The following is a 13,948-nucleotide window of genomic DNA, read 5'->3' as shown; positions in this document are numbered from 1 at the left end:
ATATACTTACTTACTTTTTACTGTTTTGTATAATGGTACAGGGTTTAAGCCATCCACTCCTATTATACTGGGACCTCTGAGGTGGCCAAATTGCAACTCAAAGAGTTAAGAGCCCCAATGCTTTTCATGGAAGGTTGGTAGTATCTGGAAATAGGAAAGCATGCTGATTTGTTATTTCCTTCCTCCCCCATAGAGACTCCAGTCTATACTGACAAGTCTGGTTCCACTATGACAGGGATCCCCATGCTGCAGGTTTCCCTATTAATAATTTGATCCAGCTCATGCTCCCTAACCTGTAGCTGGTGTCCACTATAGTAGGGGGAATCCACACTTGTAATACTTTTGTTTTAGTGGGTACCAGCTAATGTTGTTTAGTTGTGGGGACGGTTGAGGAATTTGTGTCTTGAATGCCAGTATTTGTTTATGTACAGAGCTTTTCTCATTCATTTCAATGGTGTTTCTCCATTATTATTTTTAGATTGTTTATTTATATGGCGCAACACAAAATTCCATACAGTGAGCAAATAGAGCATAGTACAACAGCATAGAGGACGAACAGACAAAATCCCAAACAAGCAAATGCAAAAAACAGGACATTCAAGAAGCATAGATGCAAGAATTGCAAGAACTTAAGTATAATACCAGGCATAAGACATAATAAGTTAGGTCTATAACAAACATATGTTGTACAGGATATGGAAGAAGCAGAATACAAGCTCAAGGATGGGATGGGTGTTGACATAAAGATAAGGAATGATTGTCCTGATCATGAGAGTTTACAATCTTCACATGCTGGAAACCCTATAGAAATGAATTGAAAAAGCTCTGTATCACTTGTGTTTTGGACATTTTCACAAAAGCATGTGAACCACCGATCAAACGCATACTGTTTATATGCATTTTTTACATATTGTTTGCACCTATGTTTCAAGATGCAGCAGAATCCCAAAACTTCCTTTTATTATGTAACGGTTGAGCCATCCAACGGCTGCTGATGATACAGAAAACAAGGCACTTTAGCAGACATGGTGTGTTGTCCTTTCCTGACATTTTGCCTTGGGTAATGCAGTTACATTTCTGTCAGAAGCCTATATCCTTATATTTAGATGCCAATGGCAAATGACTTGTAAAGCTGTTTTACACTGTGCTCCTGTCAGTGGTTGGGAAAACATGCAGGACTAGGCTGTACACTCTAGCTATAAAGAGTATCTCATTTATTGTTTTTGTTAGTATACTTACTCATAACAACGTCACCTACATAGCCCAAAATACAACACTTGGGTGGCTAAAATTACATTACAGTGTGGAAGCCCCTGTTTGCTCTTACCAAGCAGGATTTCTGTGAAATTTCTTAAGGTCGCTATGTCTGACCTCTATTAAGAGTCTAGCTAAGGATTAATCTGCATCACATCAGTCACATTTACCTTGTATGATTAGGCCGAGCATGTCCTATCGGAGCTCTGCATAAACACGTTTGCCCTCACACAATGTGCAACCATTTGTACCTCATCTCCTTAGGGAGAATACTTAGATATAAACTGATTGCCTGACACAGGCTCTATGTAATTTATACTCCTTTTAGTCACTTGTCTTGTAATCAATAACTCCTTGACTCATAATTTGGAAACTCCGCCATTTTTTTTTATTTTTTTTATATTTTATAGACTGTTCCGTGTGTATACATCAGTTCCTATAAATATCCAAATTAAATTAATGTACCGATATTCCATCTTGAACAAGTCATATAATAATCTTCATTTTTATCCGATTTGATTTTTTGCTTTCATGCATTCAGACATATTTTTTTTTCATTGCTAGTGTGATTGATCTGTTGTGGAGAGCTGATCGGGAGCTGCCTAGTTTTCAGATTGTGTAACCTGCAAATAAACACAAAATTATTTTCAATTCAAGTGGTCTTGCAACATGTACTGTCCATTCAATAAAGCTGTAGTTCACCTTTCACTTCAATCATTTGTGTTCTTGCAGACACTGTATATTGGGGATTGCTGTGATGACTCTGTGCCTGCTCTATGTACAGTGCTCTCCATGCTCATTTAATAGTCTGGTTTTGTATGCCTAGTTGAAAAGCTGCTTGCATCATATTTTTTTCTGTCTTGTTTTTACATTCTCTGGGGCTGTCAGAATCATTCTAAATGAAGACAGCTACTCACAGAAACTTGTGAGGCTTTACAGTTTTGTTCATAATCCAGATGGGAGATATTTTTTAACAAGATTTCAGAATGAATAATCACCATAATGTCAAATTAAAACACTGGCATGCTATTACTTTTCTGCTTGCTTAGATTGAGAATTTGCTGCCACCTTGAGGGCAAACTCTAAAATGCAGTTATAAAATGTTTACCTTTTTGGCCCATAATCCAAACTGTCTGTTTTAATTCGTTCAGTTTATAGTTGCAACTGTAAATGCATAAACGTGTAATACAGTTTTGCTTTGCAATGTACATAATGCTGCTTTACTAATTCAAATGATCTTCTAATTATTTTTTTTACTGTTCATTTGCAGAATTGATCACTGGAACAATGAGAAGGAACGTGTTGTTCTAATCGCAGACAGTAGCATTTTTATTTGCAAATATGACTTCATCATGTTATGCAGTCAAGAGATCCAGAAAGTCCCTCTCAACTTCATAGACCGGATATGTCGTGGTCCATTCACATTTCCACAGAAATCTGTAGACAAGTAAGTGGTTTTTATTTTCTAAAGACTAGTAAAAGGTATTTTTTAATAGGACTAATGTCTTCTCTTATGTCACATATGGCTAGGAAGGAGCCACAAATAACACTCATCATAGGGTCCACTACTGTCAAACTGGCAATCCCAGGAATCAAGTGAAAGCTGTGTGCTGCTTCCAGCGCCGGTGTTGGGGTCCTTGGCGCCCTAGGCATACTGTGAAAATCGGCACCCCCTCCTTCCCCGCCCGCCCGCAGGCACACTTTAAATATAGGCGCCCCCCTGCCGCAGGTACCCTGTCAAAAATCGGTGCTCCCCTTCCCACTTCTTTCCTTATCTTACCTGCATTAAGCTGCTCCTCTCTGCTCTGTCTTCTCCCCTCCACTTACAGACACTGTCGGGCCGTGATGATGATGTCACGCCCGACAGTCAGTGAGTGGAGGGGAGGAGACAGAGCAGAGAGGAGCAGCTTAATGCAGGTAAGATTCATAGCCCCTTACCCCCTCCCCTCCCCTCCCCGTGGATTTTTCGGAAGCTGTGCTTAATTTTGAGGTGCCCTGCAGAGCCCGGCGCCCTAGGCAATGGCCTGGCTGCTTCATTGTTTGTGGAGGAAATCATGTGATGTCGCAAGGGCAGTCCCAGGGCAGTTTAGGTTCAAACCACCCCCCCCCCCCACCCCCACCCCCACCTTTCAGGAAATCAAATTCAAAAAGAGGGAAAATAAGAAAATAAATATAACTTTTAGTGCGTGTATTTTACAGGTCCACCACTCACTCAATCACTTTAAATTTAAAATGAACACATATTTGAGTATACTCAACAGACCAGCTGATTATATTCTTAGGCAATTTCCCTGCCCCATTGAAGCTTAGTCTCAATTCTGTAACACACACAGACAAGAGTTCGTTATGTCAGCAGCCAATTCACCTATTAGTATTTTTTTTGGAGTGTGTGAGTAAATCTGAGCACCTGTAGGAAACCCACGCAAACACGGGGAGAACATACGAACTCCACATATTACATGGATGTTTCACCTTTGATTTTACTACACAATTTAGCCTAAACCAGATGTGATGTAGAGATTTGCAAACTGCCACACTTCAGATGCTGTTTGACATTCCACCCTCAAAACCGCAAGATGATAAATCCTCCAGTTGCAAGTGCACAGTTTAGTAAATCTCCTCCGAAAGTCTTAATTGACCATCAGCTTTGTGGACTTGCAACCTTGCTTACTTGTAACTAACCTGTATTGGCACTTTTTATTTACTATGGTTTAGAATTCTGGATTTGCAAAATATAGAGCCACCATTTATAACAGTAGGCCACAATTTCAGAGGAAATTTCTTTAAAAATATCTGATTGGAGGCAGATTGAAGGTGAAGACATTGTGATGTCTCATAATCTCTGATTTCTGTTACTTTAACCAATAAACCCATGAAGCTAGGTCTTTCATCACCATATACGATCCTCTTAAAACAAATCTAAAATAGTATGGGGATCAGAGTATTCCCAGCTAGTGAGGATGACTGCCTTGTCTGCATTCGTCAAATGCTTTATCAATGATTTATTTTATCTCAAGATCGGTATGTACATTAGATTAAGGAGCCAGCATCCTGGAATGTGTTTGACCTCTTGCTAGAACACTGAACTTTTATACAGCTCAGAAATATGGATAGGGGTCCCAGATACTTGATTGCATTTTCAGCAATTATCTTAGATCTAGGACTATTGTACTAAGAATACTTAGGCATCTATCTAGCAGTGGCGGATCCAGGGGGGGGGGGGGGGGGGGGGGCGATCGGGGCGATCGCCCCCTCTAGCAGACACCTGCTGCCGACGGCTGCACAGTATGTGCAGGTCCGTCCAGCCGTGACAGGCAGGGACAGTGTTCTGCCCTGCTGCTCTGATTGTGTTTAAAACACAATCAGAGCAGCCGGGCAGCACACTGTCCCTGCCTGTCACGGCTGGACGGACCTGCACATACTGTGCAGCCGTCGGCAGCCTAAACTGTTAGAAAGGGGCGGGGCCTAAATCGCCCCCCCCTAAATCGCCACAGGTACAGTAGTTTTCTAGATCCGCCCCTGCTATCTATACCACCTAGTGCATTTCATCTCGACCACTGAAACGCTATTCAAACCACCGTGGGTAAGTTTAGAAGTCTGAAGCCATAGCTCTCCTTCTAGATTTAATCCCAAATATCTATTGCATGCTTCCATACATTTAGGAAGAGATTTAAAAGACATTTGTAATATTAATTTATACAGGAATAAAGGGTCTAATTTTGAAGAAGATCCACACTTGAGAGACTCAAAGAATTCATGAGCTCCTTAAAAGACCACAATCTTTAAGCATCCACAAGCTAATTGATCTGGAGGGTTCCTCCTAATTGTGACTGGGATTTTAAATTTCCACTTCAACCTTACCTAAATGCTGCTGTAAGACTGATCTTCCTTCCTTACGTCTCCACATCTGCTGCACCACTTTACAAATCCCTACACTGGCTCCCTGTGTCCTCCAGAATCCAATTGAAATTACTCACCCTTACCTACAAAGCCCCCAACAACACTACCCCTTCATACATCTCAAATCTCATCTAAAAATACTCTCCATTCCGCCCTCTTAGATATACCTCTGACCTGCGCCTTGTCTCGTCTCTGATAACCACCTCTCACTCGCTCCTACAAGACTTCTCCTGTGCTGTTACCCACTTATGGAATTTCCTACCATGCCCAATCAGGCTTCCCCATAGCCCTCAAATATTTAGATGCCCTCTGAAAACCTTTTTTTTTTTCTTTGCTTTTTAAGAGTTTACCTTTCCCTGATGATACTATTTACACTAATGCACCCTCACAACTGTCCCAACCTCCTTAAGTCACACTTGCTCCTCTTGTTTCTTCTGTGCCCTCTTCCACTTAGAGTGTAAGCTCTCTCATGAGCAGTGTCCTTCATACCCTTTGTTTTCATGTCTGCATTTATTTGATCTACCTTGTATGTCCTGTTTTCCCTACTATACACCTCTGCGGACCACGGTGGTGCCTTACAAATCTATGATGATAATAGAGAAGAAGCCCAGTGGGATATTGGAAGTGAAGATTTAGTTTTAAATGTTTCAATTTGCACCAACACGCAAATGTAGTTTATCTTTCAACAGAAAACACGTTGCATGATGATTTAAGTAAGATTATGAATTCCAGTTATTTTAAATGATTTGTTCTCTGAAAAGTAAAAAAACAGCGTATTCGTGTTCTGAAATCTATAGACATAAAATAAATCTTTCTTGCAGAGCATTTTAGTTGATATCCTTTATCTAAAAGAGATAATTAATTTGCTCAAAAGAAATGGCAAGCAAAACCAACATAAATACGTAATAAAGTTTAGTTCTTACGTGCTACCTGTGTTTTTGCCAGCAGAGGTCATTCATGCTCTAAGTATCTAACACTTCCTGCAAGCTTTAGGTTTCATCAATGGTTTGCAATCGTGTGCAAGTACAATTCAATGCAGATACTCAGATGACTGATTTATAAGAATACTGCGGAGTTGTTGCTCATTTCAAGATTGATTTTCTAATTTATGTAATAATGTGGATGATTTTTGTACTCAAGGAATGCAAGTACAACAAATGCTGTAATCTCATTGCAGTGAATATACTAATGCAGCAATATTTGTTGCCCTTCTGGACAGGCTTGGTGAAATTATTAGCTGGAAAATTTCTGTCATAATGCTGTTAAGTTGGCACATACAGGGCCTTATGTAAATTTGAATGTAGTTTACATCGAAAAACATTTGTGGAAATTTGCATCTTTTTAAAAGACCAATTTACTTGCTATTCAGAGCAGCATGTGTTTTAAGCAGGACTTGGAGCCAACCTGCTATAATACCAGCCCTAGGCTGGTTGGTATTATGGCACTCGGCACAGGGCTGGATTGAGTCCCCATGTGTAAACCAGCTACTGGTGTTTGTACTGTAGCACTAGGGCTCTTCCCACACTCCTGGTTCAGTGAATATGGTTTAATTAAGTAAAAGAAAAGGGTAACTTGTCCCGGCATGCACAGACTGTCTTTTAGAATTTGGGCATGCTGGTGCTTACAGTACTACAAGCTCCTTTCCTCCCACGTTCCGCCCCTCTAGACTTAGAGATATATTTACTAAACTGCGGGTGGCGCTGTTGCTATAGGCAACATCTCCACTTTTTTAAACCCGCAGTTTAGTAAATATACCACTTAGTGTCTACATGTGCAGTACAGAAAAACACATTTTGCGCTTGTTTCAGATTTATGTGCGACTTTACATGACCCCACAGTGTACTACATTGTTTTAGGAGCAGAATACTAAACGGAAACAGCGCAATGACATTGTTGGCTCACTATCCTTAATTTTACCCATTTAAAAAACAAACTTCCTTTCTGCACATTTATGCATATAGTTCCCTCACACTTTAAATCTTTTTTTTCTGGTTTCTCCTTACCGTGGAACCCCATCCCTCTCGATATTCATCAAATTGTCACTATCTGTCCTTAAAGATCTGAAATTCTACCTCATACATCACTAGCTCCTTAATAACCATGGCTGCAATTAAACACCTGTGAGCAGCACCTTTGCCTGTCCGTGTAGTCTATCTTTGTATGTCTCCACCTATCCAGCTACTTTGTAGGCTGTTTTAGGTCTGTTTTGGTATGTGAAGCTCTACATACTTAATGTGGCATCATATAAATAAACAAAATAATAGTAGTACTGTAAGTTGCAGAAATAAGTTTTCGTGGTCTAAATTTGATGAAGTTTGATACAGAAGAAATGGGTTATTCATATATTTGGGGTCACATGACAAGCCTTGTTGACAATGGGGGCTTATAGAAACAAAGTAATAGAGCCTGTTACATTACTTTTGTCAGTAACAATCATACTGCCACTCTCAGAATTGTGCACACCAGCTGTGCGGAGGAATCTCCAATTAATGCTTTGCCAATGCATGGAAGCAGTTCAGTAAACTCTACTCCATCTGTACAGTACCTGAAAACTACATGTAAGATTTAAGTTCCTCTATTACTAACACTGTGTGTGTTTTGGTAGGTCTTTGGTAGGCCCACTTGTACCCGTTTAATACAGAAGATGAAGCATTTTCCCTCAATCATTCATCATTGTCATTTCTGCTGATGTTAATGGAGAACGTTTTATGTTTGTCTCGCATACTCCATTTGCCCATAAGGTTTAGATGGAAGCGATTTGTATTTCTTGATATTGTCATTGTGCCATAGACTATGTTTGTCCTGAAGTGGTGCGATGACAAGAGCAAGAAGTGCAGTTGGCAGAGGGTTTTACTCCTCTGCAGCTTCTCTTCCAGGATTCTGTAGGAGGGCACAAATGGGTCATCTGTTATGGTGGTCTTGAAGCTGGCAACTTTGAAGTCAGCCGATCATATTTTCCAAACATTTATCCTTGAGCTAAGATGGGAGAGTCAGAGTGCACTGCAGGCAAGAGGTAATCTCAAATTAAATATTCACTTGGCTCTTCCAAGTTACTGTATTTGAGCCAAAATTAGGATAACTCCAGGCACTCTGTTGTTAAGGCTGACTTTTTTTTTTCTGTTATGGGGCGTGGGGTCTGAGGGATGAGCTTTTATCTCGTAATTATATCTTGTTATTATACTGCGCCACTGGCTCAGTACAACCCCCTAAGGAAGATAATTACAATGAAGCTTGTGAATGAATACATGCATCTATGTCAGTTATGGAGGCTCAGCAAGTCCCTACGTGTCCTGCATTCCTTGCATTAAAGAAATCTTAAGTTTTGTTTATTATGATCCCTGCACTTTTTTAGGGCACTAGGAATTTTCATAACTGAGCATTGAAGATTTTCTTGTACCATTCTGTTTGTCCTTTATTTTTAAAATACGGTGATAATACATAATTGCTATACACCCCTTATAAATACTACAGAATTTGGTTCAGAATGCAAGTCTGACTATCCTGCTGCTATGCTATTGCTTCATTAATACAATACTTTAATACAAATACAATAATTTTACAACCAATAATCAATAGGGTGCAGAGTTAATGCAGTCTAGTAAATAATTGTTTCATGTTGGTAAAAATGTGGTAAATTAAACTTGTTTAGCTTACTAATTATGCCTATGTTTTGTACTACAGGTTGTGAAATTAAAGCTAATGTCTGGCTGCTATGGTCAATCCCACCTCTTTTGCTTTGCACCAGTTTTCACACATGTTGTGTGTTTAGATAGATAAAATTATGAGTCTATAGTGTTCCTTTTTAATGGATTTATTGCTGGGAGATACCATTATAGTGATAGCTTAGGGTACATAATATCTATTGCCTGGAGTTCAGCAAAGGCGTTTGATTCTTTGTATCCATTTACATAAATTCAGAAACTGCAAGATTTAGGGCTAGAATTACTAAACTGCGGGTTTGAAAAAGTGGGGATGTTGCCTATAATAACCAATCAGATTCTAGCTATCATTTTGTAGACGGTACTAAATAAATGAAAGCTGGAATCTGATTGGTTGCTATAGGCAACATCCCCACTTTTTCAAACCCGCAGCTTAGTAAATCTAGCCCTTAGAGTTTGAAAGGCGGTGGAATGGATAAACGGGTTACAAAAGTGTAGTATTTAGTGGTTTATGCATAGATAGAAGATGGTTTGGTTTTTGGTTTTGGTTGAGTCTGCAAGGGTGTTTTGTTTTTCTCAGATAATACATTTGCAACACAGTTGATTCCTCCAAGAAGGGATAAGACAAGTGCCTAGTTATTATTATTATAAATTAAAAGCATGGAGTAAAGTCTGACATCCTAAATTTAATGAATGAAAATGTAAGGTCAAAATAATCTAAATTCAGACTATAATTATAAATATGCTGTCAAAAACATACTTTAATAAACACAAAGGTCAGAAAACAGACACTCTCCAAAATGTATATATGAACGATACTATTTAACTCTCCACCATTTTGCTATTCAGATTTGTGACACTAGTTGTTTTGCTGTTTTATTTGTATGCTTATTTTTTCTGCTTTGTTTTGTTTCATGTTATACCACTTTCATACTGCCGCCCCTGCAATATCCCGGGTTTTTGAAGCTGGGTTTTTGCAGGGTCTCGGAGTGTCCCAGCTCAGAAACACCATTCATACTGCACCTCGGACCTGGGAATTTCCCGGGTTGACCCCATTCATACTGCACAAGTCTGTGCCCTGGCAATTTGTGGGAGTCATCACCAGAGCAGTTTTCATTGGTTGAAAAATGGTGATGTCATTGAAAGGTGACTGGTTAATGCTGGAAAACAGCCTTTATATGTCTCATAATCTGGGGATGTGATGATTCACGCAATCAATATAATAATGTGTATAGTATTTGGGATCTAAGTACCTTTCTTCATCACTCAGCGACTGAACTTATCATTCGGATTCCTGCACAATATTTACAAAAAGGTATGGTAAGAAGGTGTGTACCAAGATATTGTGATTTAAAGGTGCAGGGATAATAACTATTGGTGCTAAGAATTTAATTTTACTCTATGGTAATAAAACGAGGCAGCAACTTGACATGTACATTGAGCTTTCTTTTTTGTGACCCCTCTGTGGCTGAAGAATGAGCATTATACAGCTGCAGGGACTGGCTAAATGACCTTTAATTGTTGATGACCTTTATATATTACTTATATTCCAAATTTAGTGTACTTGTAGCTCTATTCTGGTTGATGTTCTTAATTTTCTCACAATCCAAACACAATTACTACATTTTACTCTTTCCCCTTTTAATAAAGAATAAAGAAATTTGTACTATAAAACAGATCTGTACTATAAAACATACCCCTCACCATTGCCCCACAGTTCTTCATGATTCACTGACAGGCAGACAGCCAATCATCTTGTTTTCTGTGCAACCCGGGTTGAAAAACCCGGGTTTTTCCATTCATAGTACAGGCAACCTGGGTCTGACCCGGGAATTACCCCTCGATAAATCCCGGGTTTTTAGACCCGGGATTTTTGACTTGTACCATTCATACTGCACCAAGACCCGGGTCGTTTGAGCTCGACCGGGGAAAAACCCAGGATTTTGGTGCAGTATGAATGGGGTATTAATTGAGAGTTGCGTTAAAGCCTGTTATTGTATCCATCACTTTTATAGATGTGGTTTTGGCCATGTAAGCAAGCCTGCCATTTTTCTATACTACTATTGGACAATTATGTGGTGTGCATTACCTGCTTGTAATGGTCTACTATAATGACATTTGATTGATTTTATTTATGCAAATGTCAGCATAGCGGTAAAGCAGCGGGGAAAACTTGGTTGTTTAGTGATAGATATTAGAAGTATTAGTTAGAGGTCATTACATTGTAACTTTACCGATCACTGGTGAGGTTTCAGTATGAGCAATATGATCTATCTGGAGGCTCTGTCTTCAAAAAGACATAAGCTAGAATGATATGCAGAAAAGCACTACTAAAAAGGTACATGGGTTACAGAACAAAACTAGACTGTCCTGCTTTCTCCTGCTTCTTCCTGCAGCTTTCACCATCTGCTGCTGCTCATGCCTTAAGTTCATTTTCTAGTTGTCTGGATTGTGAAACGTTGGAGATCTATTTGGAAAAAATGTTAAATACATGAAATAATGAAAGTCTGGCAATGAGTGGATTCTAGCCCTGTACCCCCTCCCCAAACAGCCCAGACGCTAATCAATAGCACCCATGTTTAATAATTAGGCCTTCCTCCCTGCAACCAACCAGACATAGAATTAATAGAACTATTTATTAAGTATGAATGCTATTTCGCCCAATCAACCACAACATTAAATTATTAGCATTTAGAGTTAATAATTAGACCTATTTCCCCCCCCCCCCCACATGCATTGTCATTAAATTTATAATATTCACATTCACTAACCACCGATCTCCCTCCCTGACATTAAATAATTAGTATTTACATTCAATAAGTTACCACCCTCCATATAGCCTAATATTGTATTAATGGTATTCACATTTAATAAACATATTTCTCCCACAAACAGCCCAAGCCATAATTTTAATGTCATTCACGTTTATTAATTAAGCCTATTTCTCCCCCATACTGACCCAGAGTTAAATATTTAGTATTCACATTTAATAGTCCCATCACACCACCTTAAATAAATATTATCTCACTATTAAATTATATAGCCCCACCATCAAATCAAGTCTTCCTAATAATAAATTTATATATCCACTATGATTAGCATCTACCTTCACATTTAAATAAATAGACCAGCCTCCATCCGCATTGCAGTGATACCTTCTCCTTCTCCCCACTCACACTCGCCTTCTTTCTCCAGTGCTGTGGTGGAGGGACACACTTCTGTCTGTCTCTCTTATTTCTTGCACAGTGGGTGGGCACACAGGTCATGTGATGCACTCCCCAGGTGACATAAGGTGTCAGCGGAGCAGGGGCAAGAACATACTGCGGAGAAGAACAGATGTACAGACCCCTGCCACATGCAGTTTACTTGCCTTGTCAGTAAGTTCTTGGCCACAGGGAGGGGAGGGATGGAGAGGGGTTCCTAGCAACTGGAACACCTTGTCCCCCAATGTGTGGAATTGGGGATATTATTGTAACATTCAAATATTAAGGTTACCAGAGTTAGAAAAATAAATGTGGAGACACATAAATATATATTTTGGCCACACACTACTAGTGGGAGCTCAGCAAAGTATACACTTTAACACAAAACTGTAAAACTAGTCTGCTAAATTAGTGTAGTGCACAAAGCAATTTTGTAAAGTTCGTATACCATTATAGCAAAAAACATTTGTAGTGCACCAAAAATATATGTACCTGACATGCAGCGTTTAGAGAAAAAAGGTGCACTTTGCATTATAGCATAAACGTTAATGATTAGCTTGTATACTATATTAAAAATACAGTATATGTACCAAAATATTGTAGAAATATAGTGCAATTACATTCCTAGCGTAGGGATATGACGATATATCTTCTAATGAGTATAGGTCATTCCCAGTGCTAGCCATGCATTGCACTGAGGTGCCACACATTACCAGCCATATAGTGCATACAGATAAGCCCAACGTCATATGTTCCAATTGTCCCGAATTCAGCAAGACAGTCCTGATTTTAGGACGCTGTCACGCCTGGGGGAATAACTCTCCTGCATGGAAATGATAGGGGAAGGGAGATTTCTAATGGGCAGCCAAGTGCTTTACAGCGCTCGTCAACCCTCGGGGGGCATGGCCACGCCCCCTCACATGGTCCCCTTTCTGGGGACTGACATATTTTCCACTTTAGAGCCATGTATTGCACAGAGCTCAATTACCTAAATTGCTAGCCATATATTGCAAAGAGATCTCTGCAGTTAATGTTATGTATTGCATAAAGATCTTCCACATTTTTCTGACTATGTATTACAAAGAGATCAACCCCCTTGATACCCCTGCACACATAGGCATCATCTGCCCTTTAAATGACCCCAGTAACTCTGGGCAGCAGGTAACTGACACAAAGCCTTGCTGTCTGGAAGTGTTGAGGTGTGGTTAATAGTACATTGAGATCAATAATCCCAGAGCTTTGAAGCGGTAAAAACTGAGGTCATCTACCAGTCCTTAACCAGTACACAGTGCGCCAAAAATGATGAATGTCCAATAGGCTGCACACATTACAGAGGGATTATTTCTCCTGATGACTTCTGCGGGGACAGAACCCGGAATGGAGACCATTACTGGGAAACACAAGTTTAATAACCATAAAACATATTATGGGTAGTGACAACATATTGAACACATGATTTCTAGAACAAGAGTATATGGCATGGGAGTTACTACAATTGAATAATTAAAAGATGCATGGGGCAAAAATGCTGCTATGGATATTCTCTTAATCTGACTGGGTACGGGTGGTTCCAGCCCACCCACTTTAAAACTGAGCACATGGGCATGCAGTAGATGAAGAATGATAGCAAACATTGCAATGAAAACTAGTCACTTATATGAGAGCTGTGAGATACAGCACAGGTTTAGATATAGCTTGCTCCTGTTGATGGCCAAGCATGAACTAGCTACCTCAGATTGATCCCTCGTACAGTGCTCAGAGATTGCAAAGGCTATCTTAACAGAGATTCTCAACTTTAACTACATGGATTCTACTGAATTGAGCAAATGTGCCCCAGTAGTGGCCCTCCATCTAAGGGCTAGTATGAGAAGGTGGAACTAATAATATGTTTGGAAGGCTGTCAGTTCAATTATTGTGTTTTATTGAGGATAT

General features: G+C 39.6%; 1 protein-coding gene across 1 annotated transcript in view; it reads left to right on the top strand.

Annotated features, from left to right (window-relative positions):
• The window catches only part of TPRG1 (tumor protein p63 regulated 1), a 74,267-nt gene that overhangs the window by 20,761 nt on the left and 39,558 nt on the right, over positions 1-13,948 (top strand). Inside the window, exon 5 of the mRNA XM_075202309.1 lies at positions 2,525-2,701. Coding sequence (XP_075058410.1) covers positions 2,525-2,701 — 177 coding nt within the window. The remainder of the gene's footprint in view (positions 1-2,524; positions 2,702-13,948) is intronic.

This window comes from Mixophyes fleayi, chromosome 3, assembly GCF_038048845.1.
Source record: "Mixophyes fleayi isolate aMixFle1 chromosome 3, aMixFle1.hap1, whole genome shotgun sequence".
In the NCBI taxonomy this organism is placed as follows: Eukaryota; Metazoa; Chordata; class Amphibia; order Anura; family Limnodynastidae; genus Mixophyes; species Mixophyes fleayi.
Note: the sequence above shows the minus strand (reverse complement) of the source record. Positions and strands in the feature narration are given on the sequence as shown.